At 37.7% G+C, this 27,306-nt stretch overlaps 1 protein-coding gene across 1 annotated transcript in view; it reads right to left on the minus strand.

Moving 5' to 3' along the window:
- Positions 1-1,956: 1,956 nt before the first annotated feature.
- Positions 1,957-27,306, minus strand: part of TCEA1 (transcription elongation factor A1) — a 42,610-nt gene continuing 17,260 nt past the window's right edge. The window contains exons 3-10 of the mRNA XM_019435242.2: positions 26,118-26,223; positions 20,652-20,739; positions 17,419-17,564; positions 15,915-15,971; positions 14,809-14,963; positions 12,540-12,686; positions 5,172-5,243; positions 1,957-3,535 (exon numbers count right to left, since the gene is read on the minus strand). Coding sequence (XP_019290787.1) covers positions 3,527-3,535; positions 5,172-5,243; positions 12,540-12,686; positions 14,809-14,963; positions 15,915-15,971; positions 17,419-17,564; positions 20,652-20,739; positions 26,118-26,223 — 780 coding nt within the window. The 3' untranslated portion in view covers positions 1,957-3,526. The remainder of the gene's footprint in view (positions 3,536-5,171; positions 5,244-12,539; positions 12,687-14,808; positions 14,964-15,914; positions 15,972-17,418; positions 17,565-20,651; positions 20,740-26,117; positions 26,224-27,306) is intronic.

Raw genomic sequence — 27,306 nt, forward strand, 5'->3', positions numbered from 1 at the left:
TTAATGATAAAACTGTTGCATCACTTTGCAGAATTAAGGTACCAAAAGAGAACTCCCAAGACTCTGACTCATTACATTTCTTCCTTTAAAGTTGGGAGTCTAGGGGCGCCTGGGTGGCTGTCGGGTGGGCGTCCGACTTCGGGTCAGGTCATGATCTTACAGCACAGCTCGTGAGTTCGACCCCCGCGTCGGGCTCTGTGCTGACAGCTTGGAGCCTGGAGCCTGGAGCCTGCTTCAGATTCTGTGTCTCCCTCTCTCTGCCCCTAACCCACTCGCATTCTGTGTCTGTCTCTCTCAAAAATAAACATTAAAAAAAAAAAAAAAAAATTAAAGCTGGGAGTCTAGGGGTGCCTGGGTGGCTCAGGCGGTTAAGCATCTGACTTCGGCTCAGGTCATGATCTTGCGGTTCACCGTCAGGCTCACTGCCTTCAGCAGAGCCGGCTTCAGATCCTCAGTCTCTCTCTCTGCCCCTCGCCCACTTGCTCTCGCAATCAATCAGTCAGTCGGTCAGGAGTCCAAAACACTGCCAACCGGTGGTTATCTAACCAGCTTCCACGGGTCCTCAACACGTGGAACATGCTTTACATCTCAGCTCCTACGTGGTCAAGAACAAATGGAATACACAAATATAACCAAGAAAAACTATCACATGAGCATCTACTATGTGACAAGTATTCTAGGTGTTGAAGATACAGCAGGAACAAGTGTCTCATAGAAACTTTCCAACTCCACCTTCGTAAGTCACAGCTGTTGGTTATCTAGGAGAGCCGCATGAGATTTTCCGATACACAGCTCTTACTCCTTTTGACTGACTTCAACTGACTTCACCCTTCTCCAACATAATGTTTCCATTATTACCTAGGAACTTGTCAACCAGTAACTGTGTTCTTTTTTTTTTAACGTTTACTTACTTATTTTTGACAGAGAAGGCAAAGGGCAGGGACAGAAAGGAGACCCGGATTTCGAAGCAGGCTCCAGGCTCCGAGCTGTCGGCACAGAGCCCGACTATTCACTGTGAAGCAGCATCTTCGATGTTGGTACTTTTCTTAGTTTTGAAACTGACAAAAATATGTGGATTTTTATGCCAGTGATTATTCACATCACAGTTCCCAGTGGGATGTCTCTTCTTAAAGGGCTAATTTTCTACAGCTAAATGAGTGTGTGTGTGTGGGGGGGGGGGGGGGGGGATGGTATGGAAGGAGGAGAGTTAAGATTAAAACTCTTTAAAGCCCAACATTTTTAACTGTAGTTTTTATTTTGAGAGGTAAATTCAAACCCTCAATTTAAACTTTGACCTCTAAGGACGATCACTGTGCACCTATAAGAATTCAAAGTATAGTCTGTTATTTCTTTTGCTATCTTAGTACTTTAAACTTATTTTCCCATTTTTAAGATATAAACAGATTTCGATGTTTGGGTGTACGTAAATGTTTCAGAACTTTTGCCATGGCTTAGCAATACTGGGTAACCAATGCTTATAATCACCGCTGAGCAAGAAAACCAAGGTGGTTATTTTCTGCCTTCCTAGGATGGTTCTTCATTAATTCCTACTACACAGGTCTAGTTTAATTCTTATGTGTATTCATTTAACACAATTACTTTGTCCTGGAAATAACTATTATTGAGTATTACCTGTGATAACATTTCCTTCCTATGACTTTACAACTGGCTAGTATTTTTCACTAGTCTCGGTCTCTGAGACCACGCTAAGCGCACACACGGCCTATGCTTGTGTGCTCTACTTGGAACCGCTCCTGCCTCCCTCCCCAGGAGTCCAGGGAAAGAGAAGAGAAAGACATGCTCTGTACTACCAGCTCAACACGAGTTTTCGCTTAAAACTGGGCAGGCATCACTTAATTAAAACCATCCTTTAAAAACACTTTAGGAATCGGGAGAGAAATTTTGAAACAAAAGGTAAAGCGAGCGTCCATGTCTAAATAAAATGACAAAATGTGATACATGTTTAATAACAAGAAACTTTATTGGATTACAAATTTAAAAATGGATCACTTAATTTAAAAGTGGTACTATTTTAGTTTTATTCTTCCAAAAATGCACTTTATTTTTCAAGTGATAAAGGTTAATCTGAGAACTGACAAAGTAGAGATAGGACAGTACCAGTGGGTCAATGCTCACACACGGGGCCCTAACATGGACCTTGAATGTTGTCTTCTGTGTTACATCAAATTGATTTGCATTTAAAAAGTGGGGAAAGGGAGCAAAGGGGAGTGCAAAGCATACACTGAAGTCTTTCTACAGGAGTCTGATAGAGTATCGATTTAGCATGATAAAAATGTGGGCTTTGTAAAAGTGGCCTCTAAGATGTGCCAGAGCAAGTGTACCCTAAGGAATCTATGTGAAAATCATTTTTGCTTATTCCTAACAAAACAAATGGTACGCACTTAAAAAAAATTTAATTATAAGACCTGTACTGTAACGCCAGTTGCATCACAGCCCATGTATTCAGTTCGTTGAACAACCTCATTCATTGTGCGACAGAAAAAGAGTCGAGAAATTGGACTCGGGACAAAAGTATTTTCTATCAACCTCCATATGGAAAGACCACAGCTTTAATGATTTATATATATAGTCCTTAAACTTAATCCTTGGTCAGTAAAGATTTCCAAATCAAAATCAAGTCATAAACTGTTTACAGTAACTATACTGCACTAAAACACTAACATTTTCTTCCCAGGTATGTCTTCCTATGAGGGGGAAAATGGTCAGGAGATTTCATTCTTTGCCTTTGCTGGGACTTTTGAAAAACCTACTCAACTACAACAGTGTTCCGCAAAACCAAAATACACTACAAAGTCAAACAGGTAAATAAACAATAAAACCAAACTGATTTCAACAAAGTCAAGTCATGTTTCCAAAAGTAAAATCTATTAAGAACAAGTCATAAACATGTACAAGAAATTACAAGAAATGATTATCACGGTTAGTTACAAATGCAAAATAATATCTAATTATCCCAGACTTGTGAACATAATAATTAAGTTCAATCTCATAGGCTAGTTCAAATATTATGTACAATTTAGATAAGCTGGTCAAGTATTATCTGAATACACACACGTCTGATAAACTTATATTACCTCTTCTTCTCCTTTGCTATTTGCAGGTATGTGCCAATATGGGGAAAAAACGCAATTTCCATTTATGTATTAACTGAGAAGAATAACATTTCTACAGTGTATGTTTTGGACTGTAAAAAAGTTAAGGTACGTTTTCCTTTTAAAAGGAAAAAAAAAGGTAAAAATAAACTGCCAAAAGTTTAATATCAACTTACTACAAAAATGAAAAAAAAAGTTTTGAAACAGATACCATATAATTATTATGTGGTCTCCCTAATGATCTGATACTACAGAAGGCATTTAAGGAAGGAATGCTATGTCAAAAACCAAGACTAACCCAAGGGATGTATGTTACTTTAAAAATCTGATTTGCAGGAAAACTAGATGGCCTAGTTTTAAAGCTAATTAGGAAATCCATTTAATGGTCCAGGCATTTTGCCATTTCTTCCAACTCAACAGAACTGCCAAAAAAAAAAAAAGAGAAGTATTTCATGAGACTTTTAAATACAGACAATGGAGTGTATACCCCACCCCCATTTAACACAGTATACACCTTACACTGCTGAAGAAAGAGGCATTTTTGAAAAAGATGCTATATTTCTCAGACATGAATAGTCACCTATCCTATGTGTTTGACTTTTCCAACTTAGAATCAGTAGGAATATATAACTGAAGAAATAGTATAAAATATTTTTTATTAAGTGCCCTTCTTAATGTTTTTAGGTTAAAAAATATAATTCCAAAACAAAAATTCATTTCAAACTTAACCTTCTAGAGTAAGCCACCCTATCTATCATTCTACACTAAATTGAACTCTCCTAACATCCAGCAGGTACTATGTCACAGCTATGTTGCACGCAGCCTGTATTCAAAGCAAACTGCAATGTGCACAGTAATAGTAGCCATCATCATCATCATCCGTTATGCAAAGTAAAGAGCTATCTGGAAAAGCCAGACTTGCTCAAAAGGACTGAAAATAATGAATGTCCCTCCCTTCAACCAATGTAAAAAACTTCAACCCCTAAAATAATGTCTAGGGCCCAAATCCTATACCATATTTGTGGAGAATACTCCCACCTGTCTACTTTTAATTCACCTCTGATTTTCAGAAAATGCTTTAACTTATGTGAATAATTTAAGCATTAGAGCAAAAGGTCTAAAGCTAAGTATAGCTTTAAAAAAAAAAAAAAGCATCATACAAGCTTTCTCAAAAACTAATAAATACAACCAGCATTTTTGGAATACCAACAATTATCAGGCACTTTAAATATATTATCTGTACTCTTCACCACAGCCTATGATGTAGATATTACTTACACTTAATAGGACGTAAAATTACAATACACTAAAAAGATAAGCAACAAAGGAGTTCAAAACTTGTTTAGCTCCAAAGACTATACTCCCACCAGGTGAGCTCTCCAACCAAACAAACTGAACATCCTTATCTCTATTAACAATAAAAATGGTCTCAGAAGTGATGTGTAAATCTTCTCTCGCGTTTAAATTACATGTCTGTGGCTCACAAAAATCACTCAAGAAGGGATCACTTAAACATAAGCTTGCCTATGTGGGGCTAATTCGGGAGTATCTAGGTGATAAGAAGGCTCTGTGAAAAGCCTACCAAAACCATGGCAGTGCTCATCTGTTAATTCTTAAAATAAACACTAAAACCATCGGGCAAATGGATTTCAACAAGGTAAAGCAATCTTCCCAGAATCACAAATCTATGAGGACAGGTAATACTCATGTACAGATTTTCCGGAAGTACAACAGTGGAAGCAACTGAATGAATACAGTATACACAGGACTCTGACACAGTAATTGCACATTTAAGATTCAATCCTGTTATTCCTGCACCAAAACAATATGCAGGCAGGAAAATTAACATTCTTAATTTCTAAGAGTATAGTATAGTATATTCCTTTACAAATAGTTCGTCATTGACTTGCATAACACTGAACAGCATGAGCGTATATAGATAGATAGATAGATAGATAGATAGATAGATAGATAGATAGGTAGATAGGTAGTCTAATAAAACGATGTGAAGAAATCTATTATAAATGGGTAAAATATGAATATAAGAAAGTGCCATACCTTCCATCGATTTCCACATTCATTGCAGACAACAAATGTTGTCATTGGTTCATCAGCACTACGAGTTTGTACCTACAGCAAAATCAAGCGAAAAATATTACTTTTTACAATACTGTAAGAAGTCCAATCTCAATAAGAACATTCTGTATTAGGAGATACAATAACCACAACAGTACCACAATAAAATGTTTAAGAGCCTGAAACAAGTTCAGGTAAGCGAAATAAATGCCAAAGGGACACATATTTCAAAACTTCCATTTTTCTAAATCATTCCGTATTTGTCTTTTCATGTTTAATTTCTCCCAGATAAGTGGAAATCATCTAAGTCACACATTATATTTTTCATAAATGCTAATATAGAAAAAATTTCATCATCACTTAAAAGATACATCAGTTTTCTCTTATAAATTAGCAGAGATGTAAAAATTATAAATGTTTCATTCTAAAAAATATAAACTGCCACCACCTTTCTAAAAGTGAGGCAGCAACAAGGTAAGAGCCTTAAATATCCACTCTCTATGACCTAAGAACTTGGTATCTGACCTAAGATAGTAACTAGAAACACAAATAAAGACCTGTGTACAGATCAACATCACTAATCATTAGGGAAATACAAATTAAAACCACAAGGATACACCACTTTATGTCACTTCAGCCATTTAGAATGGCTCATATCAAAAAGACTGGGGTGCCTGGGTGGCTCACTCAGTTGAGCATCTGACTTCGGCTCAGGTCATGATCTCATCAGTTGATGAGTTCGAGCCCCGCGTCTGGCTCTGTGCTGACAGCTCAGAGCCTGGAGCCTGCTTCAGATTCTGTCTCCCTCTCTCTCTGCCCCTCCCCCGCTCATGCTCTGTCTCTGTCTCAAAAATAAACAAACATTAAAAAAAAAAAAAAAAAGACCGGGGCGCCTGGGTGGCTCAGTCGGTTGAGTGTCCGACTTCAGCTCAGGCCATGATCTCACAGTCCGTGAATTCGAGCCCCGCATCGAGCCAGATCTGTGCTGACAGCTCAGAGCCTGGAGCCTGCTTCAGATTCTGTGTCTCCCTCTCCTTCTGACGCTCCCCCGTTCATGCTCTGTCTCAAAAATAAATAAATATTAAAAAAAAAAAAAAAAAAGACTAATAAGGATGTAGAGAAAAGGGATCCCTGTTGGTAGAAATGTAAACTGGTACAACCATTACGGAAAACAGGATGGCAGTTCCTCAAAATATTAAAACTTCAACTACTGTAGGAGTGTCTGGCTGGCTCAGTTGGTAGAGCATGCAACTCTTGATCTCAGGGTTGTGAGATCAAGCCCTACATTAGGGGTAGACTTGACTTTAAAAAAAAAAAAAGAAAAGAAAAACCCTACCACATGATCCAGCAATCCCATTCTATGTATATATCCAAAGGAAATGAAATACGTATCTCAAAGAGATATCTACACACCCACGTTCACTGCAGTATTATTTACAATAGCCAAGCTATGAAAACAACCTAAATGTCCTTCAATGGAAGAATGGATAAAGAAAGGTGGCATATATATACACAATGGAATATTATTCAGCCATTAAAAAGGAAATCCTGCCATTTGAGACAACACAGATGGACCTGGAAGGCATGCTAAATAAAATACACCAAACAGAGAAAGAGAAATACTGTATGGTATCACTTATATGCAGCATCTTAAAAAAGAAAAAATGATTTCATAGGAACGGAGAATAGAAGGTGGTTGCCAAGAGCTGGGAGAAGAGGGAAATGGAGCGATATAGGTTAAGGGGTATAAATTTCAGTTATAAAACGTAAGTTTCTGAGGATCTAATGTACAGCACGGTGACTATAGAGTAGATCTTAAGCATTCTCACAGGAAAGGAAAGGAAAGGAAAGGAAAGGAAAGGAAAGGAAAGGAAAGGAAAGGAAAGGAAAGGAAAGGAAAGGAAAGGAAAGGAAAGGAAAGGAAAGGAAAGGAAAAGGAAAGGAAAAGGAAAGGAAAAGGAAAGGAAAAGGAAAGGAAAAGGAAAGGAAAAGGAAAGGAAAAGGAAAGGAAAAGGAAAGGAAAAGGAAAGGAAAAGGAAAGGAAAAGGAAAGGAAAAGGAAAGGAAAGGAAAGGAAAGGAAAGGAAAGAGGGAGAGACGGAGGGAGGGAAGGAGGGAGGAGGGAAGGAAGAGTGAACTAGGTAATGAATATGTTAATTATCTTGATCTTGGTCATAATTCCACAATGTATATGTGTATAAGATCATCACATTGTACACTTTAAATACATAAAATTATATGCCAATTCTTCATGAAGTTGAGGGGTTGGAAATTTGCGTACAGGAATGTTTGAAGAGTGTAAATTTACAACAGCACAAACACTAGAAACACGTTAAATATCCAACAGGGAAATAATAAGAGCATACCTATCTGATGGAACATTATATAGCTATTAAGATGTTTACCCAGGTTTTGTATTTTTTTTTTCAAATAATTAAAGGCAAAGGCTTACGTTTCATAGTAGCTAAGTGAAAAGAAGTACATTCCTCCCTTAAACAATGTGGGGGTTTAGACTGCCAACTCCTCATGCAGTTGAACATCCACATCTAACTCCCCCCAAAAACGTAACCGCTAATAACCTACTAGTGGCCAGAAGCCTTACTTACCAATAACAGAAACTATCAATTAACACATACTTTGTGTGTTGTACATACTATATACTGAATTCTTTTTTTTTTTTTTTTAATGTTTATTTACTTTGAGAGAGTGCGAGCACATGTGTGTTCACTTGCGGGGGAGGGAAAGAGAGAGCAGGAGAGAGAATCCCAAGCAGCCTCCACACTGTCAGCCCAGAGCCCACATGGGGCTTTATCTTATGAACCAAGAGATCATGACCTGGGCCGAGATCAAGAGTCAGACACAACTGAGGCACCCAAGCACTCCCTATATACTAAATTCTTAAAGCAAGCTACAGAAAAGAAAATGTGACTAAGAAAATCATAAGGAAAATACATTTTCAACACTGGATATATATTTACTGAAAAAACTTTGTGTAGAAGGGAACTCACGCAGTTCAAACCTGTGTTGCTCGAGGGTCAACTGTATCTAAAATGATTGGCTGCAACTAGATAAGAAAAAATTCACAAAATACTGCAGGTACCAAAATACTGACCACTGTTCTCCCTGAGCACAGATTAATGGGCGATTTTAAATTTCTTGTTCACATTTTCCTGTGTTTTCCAATTTTTCTATGAATAGGTACTTTACATCGCTTTAAAAGGCTTCGGGGCGCCTGGGTGGCGCAGTCGGTTGAGCGTCCGACTTCAGCCAGGTCACGATCTCGCGGTCCGTGAGTTCGAGCCCCGCGTCGGGCTCTGGGCTGATGGCTCGGAGCCTGGAGCCTGTTTCCGATTCTTTGTCTCCCTCTCTCACTGCCCCTCCCCCGTTCATGCTCTGTCTCTCTCTGTCCCAAAAATAAATAAAAAACGTTGAAAAAAAAAAAAAAAAAAAAAAAAAAAAAAAAAAAAAGGCTAATATGACCATGTAATCCAGAAATCTCACTCCTAACACACTCAAAAGAATGGGAAGCAGGGTGTCAAAGAGGTAGAGTACAACAGATGTCCACAGCAGCATTATCCACAATGTAGCCCAAAAGGTGGAAGCAGATGTCCACCAGCAGATGAGTGGATAAACAAAATGTGATATATACATTCCATGATTACTATCCAGCTTTTAAAAGGAAGGAAATTCTGATAGATGCTATAATATGGATGACCATTTATGAATACTATATGGTTTTAATTTGCATTTCCCTGATGATTAGTGATGTTGCTCTGCACACAGATCTTTATTTGTGTTTCTAATTACTATCTTAGAATAGATATCAGAAATAAGCCAGAGACAGAAAAGAACAAATACTGTATTATTCCATTTATCCTTCTGACTACCTAGAGTAGCCAAATTTGGAGACTGGTGGTTGCCACGAGTTAGGGAAATGTACAGTTACTCTTTAATGGGTATTGAGTTTCAGTTTTACAAAAGAAAAAGAATCCTGGAGATTGGCACAATATTATGAATGCACTACTACTCAACTGTATACTTAAAAATGGCTAAGAGGCTCAATTTTAGGTTATGTGTATTTTACCACCACTAAAAATTTTAAATTAAGAAGAGAACTCAGGGGAAAAAAATAATAAGCTAATATGATCTTTAAAAATTTTAGCAACATAACAGACTTCTGAAGTTCTCCACTTAAGAGAATTCCTGAAACCAAGGTTCCAAAGACAGAAGATTATCTCTTTCAAGTGAGCATTCCTGAATGAAGCTGACAATATACATTATTAAAGTTAGAAGTTATTCTTAGGTGGGGTGCCTGGGTGGCTCAGTCGGTTAAGCGTCCGACTTCGGCACTCACGATCTCGCAGTTCATGAGTTTGAGCCCTGTGTCTGGCTCTGTGCTGCTTCAGATTCTGTGTCTCTGTCTTTTTCTGCCCCTCCCCCACTCAAGATCTGGCTCTCTCTCAAAAATGAATGAACATTAAAAAAAAAAAAAAAAGTTAGGGGCGCCTGGAGGCTCAGTCGGTTAAGCGGCCAACTTCGGCTCAGGTCACGATCTCGCGGTCCGTGGGTTCAAGCCCCGCGTCGGGCTCTGTACTGACAGCTCAGAGCCTGGAGCCTGTTTCAGATTCTGTGTCTCCCTCTCTCTGACACTCCCCCATTCATGCTCTGTCTCTCTCTGTCTCAAAAATAAAATAAACGTTAAAAAAAAATTAAAAAAAAAAAAAGTTATTCTTAGGTTTAAGTATAGGGGAGATAAGGAAAATGGATGAAGGCAAGAACCTAAATACTGTATTCTGAATAACATATATTTAAATTGAATGTGGGATGATGAAATCCAGTATGTTACCACTTCAAAGATGAGCAGCTCACAATACCTGTAAACTATCAACATGATTTTTAACTCAAAAGCCCAAAGGAAGATAAAGAAGAGGCATTCTCAAAAGAATAGCATTCTGTTTACTTAAGGCTTTAAGATTAAAAATGCCTTGAAAAATCCTTCTGAACTATTCTTATGTATTTGTATCTAAATACTTCCTAAACTGGGGCCCTAAAAGTATGAGGAACTTCTTGCTCTCTGGAAAAAATTTGGTCTCCTGGTAGATACATGTTAACCCAAGAGTCAAACTTAAGTCTTTTATATCTGTTACTCTGACAACTTGGGAAGTTTTAGATCTACTGACAGAATTTTTTTATTCTATTTTAAATACCTTTCTATTTACACTTAATACTTCCTACTATGCGGCATTTTCAGGATAGAATTCTCATTGCCAAGATTTTTCTACATGATTAAAAGAAAACACAGTAATCCAAACTCAGGTATTTCTGAAGCCATTTTCATTTGTTAATGTATTTTAGTGACTATCAGTAGTAATACTTTCACAGAATAAAATACTGAAATATCAGATATATAACTATGATTAAATGAAAGACTTCAAAAAGGTAGAGGACTTTAGATTGGTTAAGTAGAGCATATCTGAACATGGAGTGCTAAAAAACTAAGAGACAGAAGTTTATGTAGTGTGCTACCACATTTCTACGAAATGGGAAAACAGGGACACCTGAATGGCCCAGTCCGAAGAGCATATGACTCTCAATCTCAAGGTCGTAAGCTAGAGCCCTGCGTTGGGTGTAGAGATTACAAAATAAACCAACGAACAAACCAAACACAAACACACACACACACACACACACACACACACACACATAAAATAAAATGGAAAACAAAAATATATTCATATTTGTATATGCACGCATAAAACACATAGAAAGCCACACAACTAACGAGTAATCCTGGTTTACCTCCAGGGAGGTGGGACCAAGTAGCTGCAGGCGAAAGTGGGAAGGGAACTTTCTACGCATAATCTTTTGTACCTTTTGAATTTTTAACCTTGAGAACAGAACATCCTCTAAAAGTTAAAGAACAAACTAAGTAACTAAAGGATCTTTTCTGTAACTTACAGAGTTTAGTAATACTACTTTCTTAACAGCTTAATTTTCTGTCAATCAGAAAATTCAATTCCCTAAATCTGTTACCCTGAAACATTAACTGTAAGTTATTCTCTAACGGGAAAACTTTGAATTTAGTAGATTACAGACACAGCACAAAAATACCTTCTTGACAAATGAAATTAATGATAGTTTGATAAACCATTTTCACACACATATACAACAAAAATAATCATTATGTGGCTCTTTTCACAGCTCTTTTGTTCAAGAACAAAAAGGGTTAGTCACATTCTATTTGAAGATAAAAGTCATCAATATGTGGCAGAAAAGGAATCGGTGTCTGGAAAGCAGTTACGCTAAAAGTAGCCATGCTCCAAGTGAGGAAGAATAAAGAACTTTCCTTAAATTATATGATCCTGCCAAATAAAAAGAATTATAACCTGATTATATGCTAACCAATAATCAACTGCTCGACTCTTAGAAAAAGAATATGGGCATTTTATTAAATCCTATAATGTGTTGTATTAATTTTCTTTAATTCATATAGCGTTCACAGTAACAATTTCCATGAAAGTATAAACATATCAGCTTATTTTCAATTAAGTGAAATCTGTTAGTATTCAGAAAGCATTTCTGGGGCGCTTGGGTGGCTTAGGTGGTTGAGCGTCTGACTCTTGATTTCAGCTCAGGTCATGACCTCACAGTCATGAGATCCAGCCCCCTGTCAGGCTCCACAGAGCATGCAGCCTGCTTGCGATTCTCTGTCTGTCCCTCTCTCTCTCTCTCTGCCTCTCCCTGCTGCGTGTGCACGTGCATGCTCTCTCTCAAAATAAACTTTTTTTTTTTTAAAAGAGCATTCTTACACTGAAAAGACCACATCTCCTCTTGAGAAATATCAAAGTACTGGTAATTATCTTTACTACTTGCTTTGAAACAAGAGTTGCAAGCATTCCATTTAGTTATTTTTAATTGAATTATAACTGACATACAATTTTGTGATTAGTTTCAGGTGTACAAGTGATTAGACATTTTTATACATTATGAAATGATCTGAATAGGTCCAGTTACCCTCTGTCACTATACAAAGTTAGTACATTACTGACTGTATTCTTCATGCTGTATGTTACCACATCCTTGTGACTTATTTTATACCTAGAGGTTTGTACCTACCTCTTCAACCGCTTCACCTATTTCATGCACCCCTCCACCCCTCTTCTCCAACAATCACCAGTTTGCTCTCTGTATCTGAGTGTTTCAAACATTTTTGGTTTATCCATTTCCTTTGTTTTTTAGATTCTGCATATAAGTGACTCATACAGTATTTGTCTTTCTGTCTTACCTGACTTAGCATAATACCCTCAAGCATTCTTAATATGAAAGTAAGAATCTATAAACAATCACAAACCTGTGTGTAAGTACAATTCTTCTTTTTACATTTGCCACATGTAAATAAGTCAGTCTGGGTTCCACCCGTCTTGGCCATCTGATGCTCTCTGATGGCTTCTTTGGTCAAGTTTTTCCGCATCTCTTTGAGTTCATCACTAGCCATTTCCTGTCAAGGAGGTAGCAATACCACTCAGTTATAGGCACCTTCTATATATATCCTGACTGCTTTTTATGTTCAATTAGCTTAATAATAATAGAACAAAAACCAACTTCTAAAGTTTTAAAAGTGAAAAATTAGTATTTTTCCTCATAGAACTTGTAAATTTGCTTCCTTTTAAAATTTCTTCAAATACTTGTAAGTTTGTATGTGAAAATGAGATTTACTGTTTAAAGGTTTATAAACAACGTAACAATCCTGTAGCAATGAGCACCTCTAGTATCCAGATTGTGGTCTCTACCATCGCCCTCCCCAAAAAAGAACCAGGGACCTTTGGAGGAATCTTCGATTCCCATTTTGAGTCAAGAAATGCACAGGATAAGCTAGGGTCATCTTTTTGTGCCAGAGAAGCACGGAAGCCTCCAAAGACTCTTGCAGTCGAGTCAAACGGACAGAGGGGCTAAGATGAAGGAGCTCCCATTAGCCAAGGACAGGACAGTTTCTTCAGCCATCAAAATAAATTACTGTACAGAATCAATCCCCACTGGGTAAATAAAAATGTCACAGATCCATGATGATACTGAAAAAGGAGAGCACAAGGATGCAAAAACAGAAACAAAAGCCCACAGCGGCCATTACTACGGCACCAACTCCTCATTCTGATAAACTGCTAACTAAAGGGCAACAGTTCCACATTTACCTGCCTTTCCTATCCAACCCAAAAGAGTAACTAAGTGCCTGAGCTTATAAGGGAAAGTGCTTCTTTGTCAAAGAAATCTAGCTAAAGATGTGAAGGGAGGGACAGAACTTTAGAAGTCACTATTTTGCAACTCCTAATAAAATAACCAATTGAGGCAAGGAGCATCAGTGAACGAACACATGAGACGAAAGGTCAAAGGAGAACTTTGCAACGGGAGCATTGGACTGTCCGCATCCAAACCCCCTGACCCATCTCAGCGTGCTAACAGTCCAAAGCAGTAAGACGCTGTGCCTCTCCTGATGTGGTGCAACATGGAGCAAAAATCACCAGTTACCAAGTCTTTGTGGGGAAAACAGCGGAATTTGGTGTAATCAAGCCTAGAGAGCTAGTTTCCAGTTGACAGAAAACTTAAATAACATCATGAGGGAGAAAAAGAAAATTCATACCGTGGGATACAGAAGAAATAAACTGGTTTCTTCAACAGGTCAGGGTCATGAAGGAAAAAAGGGGGCAGGGGTAAGAGAAGAGACTGCTATGGATTTAAATGCATATATACAGAATCTTTAGAAACCAAACTAAAGGCAATACGTTGATGTGGATCCTGACAGAAAGTGATGTACAATGAGGAAAATATGAATCTAAATTAGGAATTATTGTTAGCTTTGTTGGATGTAGTGATGACAATGTAGAAAGTTCTATTTTTAAAGGTTATCTCTCGCAGGTTTATAAACTAAAAAGATACAATGTCTCAAGGGAAAAGAAGCAAAAAGAAAAAAGGGATAGGTGAAAAGGGTGACAAACTCTTGAAAATATCTGAAGCGTGGGTGAGGGATATATAGACGATCATTACACTCTGGTCTCTAAAGTTTCAAGTTATTTTAATGAGGTTTTTTAAAAAATAAATTTTAAAAATATAACAATTTTTATTAGCTATAGAGACAAATTCATTCTCTTGGATGCATAATAAAATAATGAGACTGCAGAGTATGAACAGCTATGTCTATAAATAGCAAGCTCTGAATTTTTTTTCCATCATTCCCTAAAATTTAGGCATAGTCGATATGACGTGACCAGTTTTATGGGGTTTAACCATGAAAAGAACTCAGAAGTTACAAAGTCTGCTTGCAACTAGATACTCAAATCTTCAACTTCATGTGAACCCAAAGTAAGTAAAAACACTTTTGCTTTTTGACAATGATTTAAGGCAATCGACCAAAGATCACGGGACAGTTGTGTAAGCGACGAAGTACGGATACCAACTGATTCAATCACCTTACATATTTGTCTGGTACATTACACACATAAATATCAGAATAGCTAATAAGGATTTATTATAAATGTAGTATTTATATAGTACTTCATCATTCAGACAGACTTTTACTTGGCATCACGTAGTCACATCATGGAAACGTTACTTTCACATATACTCACCTCTGCTGTCATCCTAGCAAATAAGTCAGGAGGAATATTTCCACACAGTACGTTTTTCCTTAAATTTGGATTCTTAGCATCTTTAAGATTTGATATCCTACTTCGTACTCTATTTTTGTATTTCATGTCTGTATTCCTTATTTCTTGATATATAGGTACCAGGCCGTTAAGGAAAAAAGGTTAAATTATGAAAGTAAGGTATTTTTTTCCCTAGTTCACCAAAATAAGAATACCTGAAATTTCTAAGCAGTTCTCCACCAGTTTCCAATATTAGATTAAGCTAACAAGGCACTGCTTCTACCTCGTTGCTTGATCTGGAACTGGCAAGTAATAGTGATCCTGCTTTTATATCAAGAATGAGCAATACTTTCTTCATAATGTTTAATGCCAGCAGCACACAAATTAGAAATGTTTCAAAAAGTAACTTAAGTACTCAGTCTGAGAAAACTTGTAAAAAGAAGCCTGAATTTATATAAACTTTGGCTTGCCCAAATCTGAATTCTACAAAGGATCCTAAAAGTCTTCATGACACAGCTCCTTTGGGACCCACCGGGAAGAAACCCATTCACGGTGGCCCCAAAGGATCGCTTCTTGCCCCAGCTCAGCAAGTTCTTTTCCTCTCAACAGAAAGCAAGCCCCAAGCGCAGCATGCCATCTAACAAGGCCATGGATAGTTCCAGGGTCACACTGTCACCCAGACATGCAAGTCCCCTCTTCCAAAGCCCTTTCAATGGTGCTCGGCACAAACACACTTCCCTCCTGATGATGAAGTCAGGGGACCTCATATGCTTTGCTGAGTTCCCTCAAACATGAAACCCTACTTCACACGTGGTGTGTATGTTTTCCGCACCTTTTTGCACGACTTCAACTGGGGTGTTATATTCTCAATTTGCAAGGCAGAGAAATAAAAATACTATCAACACATATGTTTTCCTTTTGATTAACAAGAAAACAACAATAAAATGACATGCCCTATTGTTTCCCAGCAAAACAATACAATCAAGATAGAAACTGAAAAATGAAACTCTAAATTCTATACAGGAAGAAAAAAAGTTAATCTATACCAGATTATTTAAAACAATCATGAATATACACAGAAAGGATATCTTCCTCAATTTGAGATCCTAATTCTTCCTCATCGGCTCCAATAGCGACGTAGTCATCTAAACACAGGCACAAAGAATTGTCAAGAATAAGTGATTATGACATATTAAAAGAAAATTGCAATAGAGAATAAATTAAACTGCATTCCTATGTCTTCAACCCCATTGCCTTAATAAAGAGTCCTTTTTGTTTAGTTTCATTAGAATCTGGTCTCTTTACTACCCACTAGACTCTTCTGGATTCACCTAATGTCCACAGTGCTCCTGCAATGATGACTCCTTATCCCTCAGGAGCGGGGAAGTAATTGATCTAGCAGGCAATTCCTCATTTCACAACTCCATAAATTCTGGTTGCTCCAGCAGAGAGTAGAGAAAGTTATAGAAAGAACTGTCTTGTCTCCTGTGACTCAGGCTTCAATGCAAAGAAACCATTCATTTCATCTGCCAATCACATACATGGACACACTCAGAAGACTCCTATGCAAATATTCAAACAGATAGAAGGAAATAAAAAGAAACTAGGAAGAAAAAAGAAAAAATATATAAAGAAACAGGGAATCAAAATAGAAAAGGCAGAGTAAGGAGAAAAACAGGTCATACTAACTATGGATCAAGTATAATAGAAAAGAAAAAGAATGAACTTGTATAAGATGATAAATATTTCTATAGGTAAAACTTAAAAGTTAAAATTTTACATAAGAATGGATAACTTCAAATTAAATTAAGGCTCGCATATATATAAATCAAGATCTCTTTTTCACTTAAAAAAAGGTAGAAAATGGAATTACAAATATAAAACTTAAATACCATATCTCATACTAACATTTAACAACAGGACCCAAACACAGTATCATTAACGCTCAATCTGGGGAGCAGAGTAATTATAGTTGTCCCTCAAACACCACAGCAGTTAGGGACGCCAACACCCCATGCAGTAGAAAATCCTCATATAACCTCTGACTCCCCAAAAACTTAGTAATAGCCTACTGTTGACCAAAAGCCTTACCAGTAACATAAACAACACATACTTTACATGTTATATGTATCATATACTGTATTCTTATAATAAAGTAAGCTAAAGAAAAGAAAATGCCATTAAGAAAATCACGAGAGAAAAATACATTTATAGGACTGTACTGTTTGTGTTGAAAACAAATCTGCATTATAAGTGAACCTGCGCAGTTCAAACCCAGTGTTCAAAGGCCAACTATACTTTGCAGGTTACAAGCGGAGGGGAGAGATTTGCGAAAACCCTTTAAGTTACTGTAAACAAAGGAAACATCCATAGACGAGAAGGAATCTCTCCCCCGGAACTACACAGTAGGCCCCACGATGCCCGTACCTCTCTGCCAGCAGTAAGCCCTATTTGCCACAACGTCCTCCTGCACTGAGCAGCGCAAGTAGCTAGCACGGGGCTGCTGCTGGGGAGGCAGACACACGGGGGTGGCCGCGGCAGAGGTGGCGCGAACAAAGGACTCGGCGACGGAACAGGGCACACTGAACTTACCTCCCGTTCGGAGAGCGGCTGCAAGCATCTCCCTACACTTCAACCGCACAGAATCAGAAGTGCTCGGTGCCCGAGGGAAAGACGAAACATAAGTATCTCGGGCATTTGCCTCCTCCTTTCTGCTGCTTATGTTGCCACTGGAACTACTAAAATACACACACACGCATACACGCCAAAAAGAGGTCAGGAAAAAGTCTCTTAAAATAACAGCATTACTATCCAAAAACAAAATTTCTTGACCTAAACAAATGACACAGTATTCAGTGACATGAAAACAAAACTGGTGTCGCATACACGTTTCTAAAAAGTTAAAATCTTATTAAATCTGAGACTCATTTCATGTTTTTTTAACCAACTAAACCTTTGATCTTTTTAAACATTAAACAATATTTTTAATATTTAAGAAAATATACATTACAGCTCAATACAATAAATCAAAAGCAAGGATTTCGGTTACACGAGGGGAGGAGGGGATGACGCCAAAGAATACAACAGCTCTCAACCAAAACTAGAGGGAAAAACATGTTAAAAAAACCTTATTCCAATCAGACAACCAAAGAGGTTTATATTTAAAACACTCCCTTCAGGATAAAAAACATGTATAGTGACAAATGAATTGTAAGAATATAAAAATGTCTCTTTAATTTCTCCATAGAAACATCAACTCAGTCAAGGACAGTCTAACAGTTTTTGAGTCAACCCAATCATTTCAACTGCTGCTGATTAACTTCTTAGAGTCTCACTAAAATTACTCTCTGTGGGGTTTCAATTAACTTTTTTTAAAAACATTTCTTAAGCTTATTCGTTTGTTTTTGGGAAAGAGTACATGTGCAAGTGAGGGAGGAAGGGGGGCGATGGAGAGAGAGAATCCCAGGCAGGCTCCACGCTGCCAGCACAGAGCCTGATGCAGGGCTGGTCATGATCCCAGGGTCGTGGGATTGAGCCCCACCATGTCGGGCTCCCTGCTGAGCGTAGAGCCTGCTTGGGATTCTCTCTCTCCCCCTCTGCCCCTCTCCCCTGCTCTAAAATAAAAAATTAAAAATAAATAAATAAATAATGGGGCACCTGGGTGACTCAGTTGGTTACGTGTCTGACTCTGACTCAGGTCATGATCTCACAGTTCTTGGGTTCGAGCCCCACATCAGGCTTGCTACTGTCAGCGTGTCAGCGTTGAGCCTGGAGCCTGCTTCAGACTCTGTCTCCCTCTCTCCCTCTGCCCTCCCCCTGCTCATGCTCTGTCTCTTCTCTCTCAAAAATAAATGTTAAAAAAATTTGTTTTTTAATAAAAAATAAAAACTTCATAAGCAGATACAGTGGACAGAACAGTCCTTCTGTATCCTTCTGCATTTAATTATCTCCTAGAAACTTTGTCTTCTTCAGAGTGTGTGTGTGTGTGTGTGTGTGTGTGTGTGTGTGTGTGTGTGTGTGAGAGAGAGAGAGAGAGAGAGAGAGCGCGCGCGCGCGGACAGATACCAACCATTTTGCCAGACTTCATATTGATAATACTATGCTTTTGTCAACAGGCTCTATCCCTAAACTTCAATTACATAAAACAGATAAAAATACACTACAAACTTATTCCTACTTCAATATCTATTTAAAATTATCTGCCTATACTTTTATATTTTATATTCAAGGCATTAAGTCACATGACTTTGAATGTAACACAATTGAAAGCATTTGTTAAAAACTTCATAAATTATGGTCTATACTTTCCAAAAATATTAAGGTCATGAAAGACAGTGACAGACTGAAAAACTACTCCAGATTAAAGGAAACCAGAGATGATAGCTAATGCAGTATGTGATCTTAGATGATACTTTGGAAAATCTTTTTCCTCTGGAATAAGGGGAAGACCGCTAAAATACGAGTAAGTCCTATAGATTAGAAAAAAGTATTGTATTAATCCTAACTTCCAGATTATTAAGATCTACATTGTGGTTAGATGTGAGAAAATGTCCTGTTCTTACGAAATATGCACTGAGATATTTAGGGATATAAAGGACTCTTATTTGGTTCAAAATAAAATTATTCATGTGTCTTAAGTATGTACACAAACATAAATGTATGCGTATACACGTACACTGGCAATTGGGGATTCTCTTTACTATTCTTATGATTTTTTAAAAGTCTAAAACTATCTCAAAGAGTTAGAAAACACTGAATAAATTTTATGAACACCTGATGTTTAAACCCTGTCTTTAGCTTACTTCTTTTAGCATCTAGACTAAGTTTAGTTAGTCTAATGCGTAAAGTAACAGTGTATGGGACATAGGTCACTGTTACTGAACAAAGGAGGGGTATATTATCACTTTGGGGAAAAATACTAAGAAATAAATGAAGTTAAAATAAGCAGCCTAAAACTTGAGTGCAGCAGAATCATATGAATAGCTTGTTAAAAACATATTTCTGGGCCCCATCACCAAAACTCCTGATTCAGTAGTTTCAGGGTAAAGCCCCAGATTTTGCTTTGCTAACAAGTTGCCAGGTTCCCCACCCTTCCAGGGACCACACTTTGAGAACTACTGCTCTAAATCAAAGTCAAATGTTAAAACACAAGCTTCCCAAGAAGAGAGGAACAAAGGCCTCACAAGAGGTAAGGAAAAATTTGAACCCTTTTTCAGTTCTTATGACAGCTAAATTGGGAAGGAAAAAAGCATAAAAAGAGAGTTAGATCCAGGTCACCCCCCCCAAAAAAATCTAAAAATGGAATGTGGTAAATAAAGGAAGTAACCACTTGAATCCTGTTTTTTGTTTTGTTTTTCTGTAAAGTAGGCGCCACATCTAACGTGGAGCCCAACAAGGGACCTGAACTCACAACCCTGAGATCAAGGCCTGAGCTAATATCAAGAGTCAGATGTTTAACCGCATGAGCTACTTAGTTGCCCCCCAACCACCCGAAGCCTTAATCAGTGCCTTCATTATCAACTCTATTAACGCTATCCCAAAGATTCCATTCAATTAAGCTTGCTGAATACAGTGTAGATAATTTCTCCTTATTTATGTAATGTCAGAATTCTAAGTCTCTTTTAAATTTCCAGGAAAATCCTATGAGAAACCTTAGAATATTCTATTTGGCTATAAACGTTTACTAATTCCATTTAATTACAAAATAGAAAGAGGAGTACACATAAGTGACCATAAAGAAAACCAAAATACAACCATGGAGGAAGTGACGGTCAAGCAGAACTGCGACTTCCAACAGAAATGAATTTCCATAAAGTGACATATACCTTTCTTCTCTTGCTTCAGGGCTGTTCTGTGATGTAACTGCAGTATCTTTTTTCTTTTCTTCAGGGTCTTTATCTGTTGATGGTCCATCTAAAAATCATGAAATCCCTCAGTTGTTAGCATTTGTTTAAAAAAAAATTACAGGGGCACCTGGGTAACTCAGTCGGTTAAGCATCCAGCTTTGGCTCAGGTCACAATCTCACAGTGTGTGGGTTCGAGCCCCACGTCAGGCCCCAGTCTGAGCTGTCAGAGCCTGGAACCCGCTTCGGATTCTGTGTCTCCCTCTCTCTCTGCCCCCCCCCACCTACACTCTGTCTCTCTTTGTCTCAAAAATGAATAAACGTTAAAAAAATTTTTTTTAATTACAAAATGGAACTACTGCATGTTATCAGGTTATTTATGTAACAACAAAAAAACACAAAAATCCTAAATTTTCAACAGTAAATAAAGTTTATGTAAGCTATTCTATTAACATATGTACTTGGGTATTTTTCACAATGCATGCTTAGTCAGCATTCCCCCAAAAAAACCTCCCTCTTTTGGTGGGAAGCACAATTCATATGCCAGTGGGAACCTAAAATAGAGAAAAATATACTTAAAAATACAGTCTTAAGAAAATATATTCATTAATTAGTAAAATGGAGAAAAACATATAGAACAAAGGAAAGGAAAGAATATGGAAATAACATCAGCACTGTCATTTTATTTATTCTTTTTTTTTTTTTTTTTTAACGTTTATTTATTTTTGAGACAGAGAGAGACAGAGCATGAACAGGGGAGGAGCAGAGAGAGAGGGAGACACAGAATCCGAAACAGGCTCCAGGCTATGAGCTGTCAGCACAGAGCCCGACGCGGGGCTCGAACTCACGGACCGTGAGATCATGACCTGAGCCGAAGTCGGACGCTTCACCGACCGAGCCACCCAGGCGCCCCTGCACTGACAGTGCAGGGGCGCCTGGGTGGCTCGGTCGGTGAAGCGTCCAACTCTTGATTTTGGCTCAGGTCATCTCACGGTTTATGAGTTTGAGCCCCGTGTAGGACTCCACACTGACAGTGCGTGGAACCTGCTTGGGATTCCCTCTCTCTGCCCCTTCTCCACACTTGCTCTCTCTCATTCCTTTTCTCTCTCAAAATAACATTTAAAAGTTTTAAAAATTAAAGTGCAAAGCATATATAGCAATCTTATTTTAACAATTTTTCATGAAGTCAAAAAAATTATTTCAGGGACAGTAGATAAAGAACATTTTCATAAAAAAGACTTCAGGATTAGTATGGCCTATCTAACACTTCCTCTATCTTAAAAAATCTGCAAAGTAATACCAAGTACACAAGCTTTAAGAGGTAAGAAGGTGTTTAAAAAAAAAAAAAAAAAGAGGTAAGGGGTGTAAAACAGGTTGGACCAGTGCAATCCTTTAACAATGAAGAGAACCATTCGTGTTTAAATCAGCCAGAAGGGCCTTCTGAAACTGGGTTCAGAAACTGTTTGGATCCACTGCATAAATTATCCCACTCATCTATCTACATTTTGATCCCTACATAATAAGAGCTACATAAATACTTCACTTCCCCATCTTCCTCTGCACAGGATATAAAAGAACAGATATTCAAGTGATCATCAGGACCACCTAGATGACTTTTAAGCATATCCTTATGCTCAAGCTCCTATCTTGGATCCATTCAATCCAAATTTCTGCCAGTAAGGCCTGAGCATCAAAATCTCTAAAACTTCCCCAGATGACTTTAATATGCTAATCTAGAGGAGGCTAACTGATAAGAAAATGGTACAAATCACAATTCTAGAATTTATCTTGTAAACATTAGGGTTACCAAATCTGAAATATAATTCAGGCCCCCTACGATACAGTGTTAGTTTTCAGATACTAATTTCATTGCCCTCCTTTATTTTTTTATCAGAGAGAGAGAGAGAGAGAGAGAGAGAGAGAGAGAGAGAGAGAGAGAATATCTTAAGCAGGCTCCAAGCTCAGTGCAGGGCCCAATGCAGGGCTGAATCCCACAGCCCTGGGATCATGACCTGAGCCAAATCAAGAGTCGGACACTCAAATGACTGAGCCCCCCTGGCGCCCCATTATTACCCCTCTTTTTTCTCTACAGTTCACGTGAAAGGCCCCAAAACCTAAAGATGGTATAGCACTGTGAGGCAGGAAACAAAAATTAATAAAGACGTTAAAGAGTATACCAAGGACTAAGAAATATTTCAAAACTGAGGGAGTAGAAAGCATCTGAAAGGTGGCACAACAATGCAGTATACTATCTAACGAAGATCCAGCGCGGTCACACGGATCCCGCACACTGCTCTGGGAGGACTGGTGCAATCCTTGGAGGAAGCAGAGCAGTAAGGGCATTCCTACTACCTAAATACAGCGTCGTGGGCAATAAAACAGACCCAGGGAGAAGTGCTCCAGCTCTGGACTGGGACTGACTGCAGACCACACCTCACTACCACTCCAACCGTGCACAGGATGCTTAATCTCTCAATGCATACGTTCCTCATCAGAAAATGGGAAATATAATGGCACCTAGTACACTGGGTTCCTGGGAGGATTAAATGCATTCATAAAGGTTGATGCTTGGCATATGCAAGTATTCAAAACTGTGCTACCATGTAGCAGCAGTCATAAATCTTCTAGAAATCTAGTTAATAATCTAAAGAAAAAGCTTTAGGCAGAAAGATACTCATCAAGACATTATTTATAATAGCTATAAAGCTAAAAAAACACATATCTAACAGGTAAGAAATTAAAGCACAATCACCCAGTGGATTATTCTGAAGCCAATAAAATGGAATTAATGATGATATAAAGACACAAATGTTTTTCATTAAAAAAGGCAATATAAGTATCCATACAGCATAAAAAAAAATATAGCTGAAGCAAAAGCTATACACCAGGAGAAAAAAAGATAAGAAATGCAACAAGACATTAACTGATGGTTGTATTTAGAGACAGACTTAAGGATGATTTCTTTTCCTCCTCCAACTCTCCAAATTTTATCTAATGAAGATGGAAATCTTTTAACATAAAAAAAAAAAAGACTTTAAAAGAGAACCTGTAATGAGATCAGATACCTCCAAAAAGTATAAAAGAGTAAAACTTCTTTAAATTAAGATTAAATAAATATAACTACAATGTCCCACAAAATGTAAACCATCTTTCCAGAAATAAAAACACATGTATATCGTTCTCAGTCAGTGTCTATGGCAAAGTTTCATTACTTCAGAATATGGTATTCGACTTAAAATTTAAATTAATTATAAACACACAAAGTTTCAGTTGGTCTTTAAAGACTAGATTATCTTAAAAAGCTTTTGATTTTGAAATAATCTAACGCTTGCACAAATGTTTTAAGAATGGTACAAGAAACTTTACTCAGATTCCCCAAATGTTAACGTTTGCTACACTTGCTTCCTCCTTCACTCACTGCCCCCTACAGATACGCATGCATGTGTCGTATATATTCACACATGCACATCATTGTGCACACAGGCACAGTTCTTTTGAACTATTTGAAAGTAAGTAGCAGATATCATGCTCCTTAATCCCAAAATACCTCATTATGTATTCCCTAAGAAAAAAAAATTCGGTTGAATAACCACAGTAAGTAAATTTAAGAATCACACAATACTGTTTACTTACCTACAGACATTACAAAAATTATGTCATTGATCCCAATTTACAATTTTTAGTCCCTAGTTTCCAAGATCTCAGAAGTAATAAGGTTTTTTGTTCTTGCTATTGTTGTCTTTGAAATTGTAAAAGGTTCAACTTTTTCTATTTTTCTCTTCCACATAAAGCTAATAACTGCTTAGAGAAATGGCTGATTCCAGGGCTGAGGCAGATGAGCCCAACACATTTTCTGGTTCCAGAATATAAAAAAGAGATCAAGAAAACTGAAGGGGGGCGGGGGATGTCAAAAGGACACAGGAGCCAGTTCGAATGGGTGCCCACTGGTCAAATCTGGGAAAATGGAAATATCAAAATAAATATGAACAGTAATGGATAAAATAGGAATCCATGTGTCGACCCTAATAGAAAAATAACTGGGAAGTAAAAGGAGGGTTCTTTCTTATAGTAGAATGCGGACTTACAGTAGGATGCTGACTTAGAAATATTGAAGAAAATTACAATTTTGCAACTATCACTATAAAATGTGGTCTGGGCAAAAATCAGTGAATACTAAACAGGGGATGAGAGGAGGTCTGATGAGAAGCAAGATAGTTTCAGGGTCTTAAAGTATCTCTCACAGAATACCTATTAGGTACAACAGAAAAAACAATAAACTACATGGTGTACATCTTGACTGGGTTATATCAAAATGAACGTCATCATCATCAATGCCTCTGGAGGGGATACCCGAGAAGGATATAACACACTTACATAGTATTCCAACTATGCATGCTCAACCTGATCTAATCATGAGAAAATAACAAATAAAGCCCAAATCAGGAACATGCTATTAAAAATAAAGTGCGGGGCGCCTGGATGGCTCAGTCAGTTAAGCATCCAACTTCAGCTCAGGTCATGATCTCACGGCTCATGAGTTCGAGCCCCACGTTGGGCTCTGTGCGGACAGCTCAGAGCCTGGAACCTGCTTCAGATCTGTGTCTCCCTCTCTCTCTGCTCCTCCCCCACGCACGCTCTCGCTCTCTCTCTCTCTCTCAAAAATAAAGATTTAAAAAAATCTTTTTTTTAAATAAAGTGAGATGAGTGCTTGTATTCTTCAAATTGTCAATATTATAAGTAGCGTAAGAAGGCTTAAGAACTATTCCAGACCAGGAGACTAGATTATGTGATCCTAGACTAGATCTTGTTCTGAAAGAAGAAAAAAAGCTCTAAAGGACACCACTGGGACACATGACAATACCGGAACCTGCACTGTAGATTAAAGTACTGTACCGATGTTAAATTTCCTGAATTTCCTATGATTACATAAGAAAATAAACTTGTTCCAAGGAAACACACACTTAAGTATTAAAGGGTAAAGCATGATAGATGCAACCTATTCTCAAACAGTTCAGAAAAAATGTGTACGTGTGTGAATATGTACATAACGGAGAAAGAGAAGACAAGTAATGACAAAACAAGCATGGCAAGTATTAAAAATTAATGGGTCTAGAAAAAGTATACATGTGAGTTATTTTTATTATTCTTGTAAACCTTCTGTAAGTTAGAAAATTATTTCAAAAACGTTTTTAAAATGTATGACAACTTTCCCCATGGGGAAAATTCTTCTTCTTAAAGAGGCATCCAGTTGTAAGTTTTAGAAAACAAAAAAGGCTAAATTTGACTAGTTAAAAAGCAAAACCCTCAAGGAGGTCAAACTAACACCCTTCCCACTTCATATAAGGCACTGATTTCAATACATCTATATTTATAAACAGGCAAATATGCAAACACCAAATGTTTGAATAAACCAGATCACGAATACACATAAGGGAAGATCAATTATACCTAATAACTTTTTCCAGGATTTGATGAGAGACTTTGCTAAAGATGTAACTTCTTCATCTGTACTCTGCTTGCGAATAGCATTCACTGACATTCCAATTCTTGTGGACTGCAAGGGAATACAAAAAATCTGTGTAAGCTGTCTTTACTTCAGACAATTTAGTGCTTCATTCTGTTCTTTCTCATTTTCCTGTTTCCATGGTAGACCAGAAGAAAACCTGAATTATTTGAATTCTTATAATAGTATACTATAGATTTAAGATACATGCATCTTCGGATCAACACTGGACTCAAGGTTGTTAGCACAGAGATCTGCAGACAGACAAGCTGAGCTGCTATTGTAATAAGGTTGGTTAACTGGTAAAATGAAATCAGTCTTTCCATATCCCTTAAGGTAAGAATAAGCTATAAAACATTTGTATTATACAGAAGGCATGAAGCAACCATGACTGACATACGCACTTCTTTGCTTCTATATATTCTTCTATGTAGATTCCTTTGTGGATCATCTGCTGCAACTTTAATGAGGATACTCAAATATTACCATCTACAGAGGTTTAAGAACATTTTTTTTTTTGCCCCACATCAGCATACAATTACAGATACTAAAATGGACTTCACAGAGGGGCCCCAGGGTGGCTCAGTCGGTTAAGGCATCAGACTCCGGATACCGGCTCACGTCATGATCTCATGGTTCATGGGATTGAGCCCCGCATCAGGCTCTGAACTGACAGTGCAGAGCCTGCTTGGGATTCTGTCTCTCCCTCTCTCTCTGCCCTTCCCCCCTTTCTCTCCCTCTATCAAAATCAATAAACATTTGTTAAAAAAGGACTTCACAGAATACAGTAATATATCATGTGGTAATACTATGTACCCACAAATATGCTGGGAGCATCCATATTCACTAATCTTCCTAACCACCATTTATTTTTTTTAATTTAATTTATTTAAGTGGACTTCATGCCCAATGTGGGGCTTGCCCTTACAACCCTGAGATCAACAGTCACCTGCTCCACTGACTGAGCCAGCCAGGCACCCTTTCCTAACAACCCTTTAAGCTTGATATCATTATCCCTACTCATCCAGCAATACACCATACCTAATTGGCAGAGCTGGGATTTATTTATTTTTTTTTTTTTAATTTTTTTTCAACGTTTATTTTTGAGGCAGAGAGAGACAGAGCATGAACAGG

This window comes from Panthera pardus, unplaced genomic scaffold, assembly GCF_024362965.1.
Source record: "Panthera pardus isolate Hobbes unplaced genomic scaffold, ASM2436296v1 HiC_scaffold_7, whole genome shotgun sequence".
Lineage (NCBI taxonomy): Eukaryota > Metazoa > Chordata > Mammalia > Carnivora > Felidae > Panthera > Panthera pardus.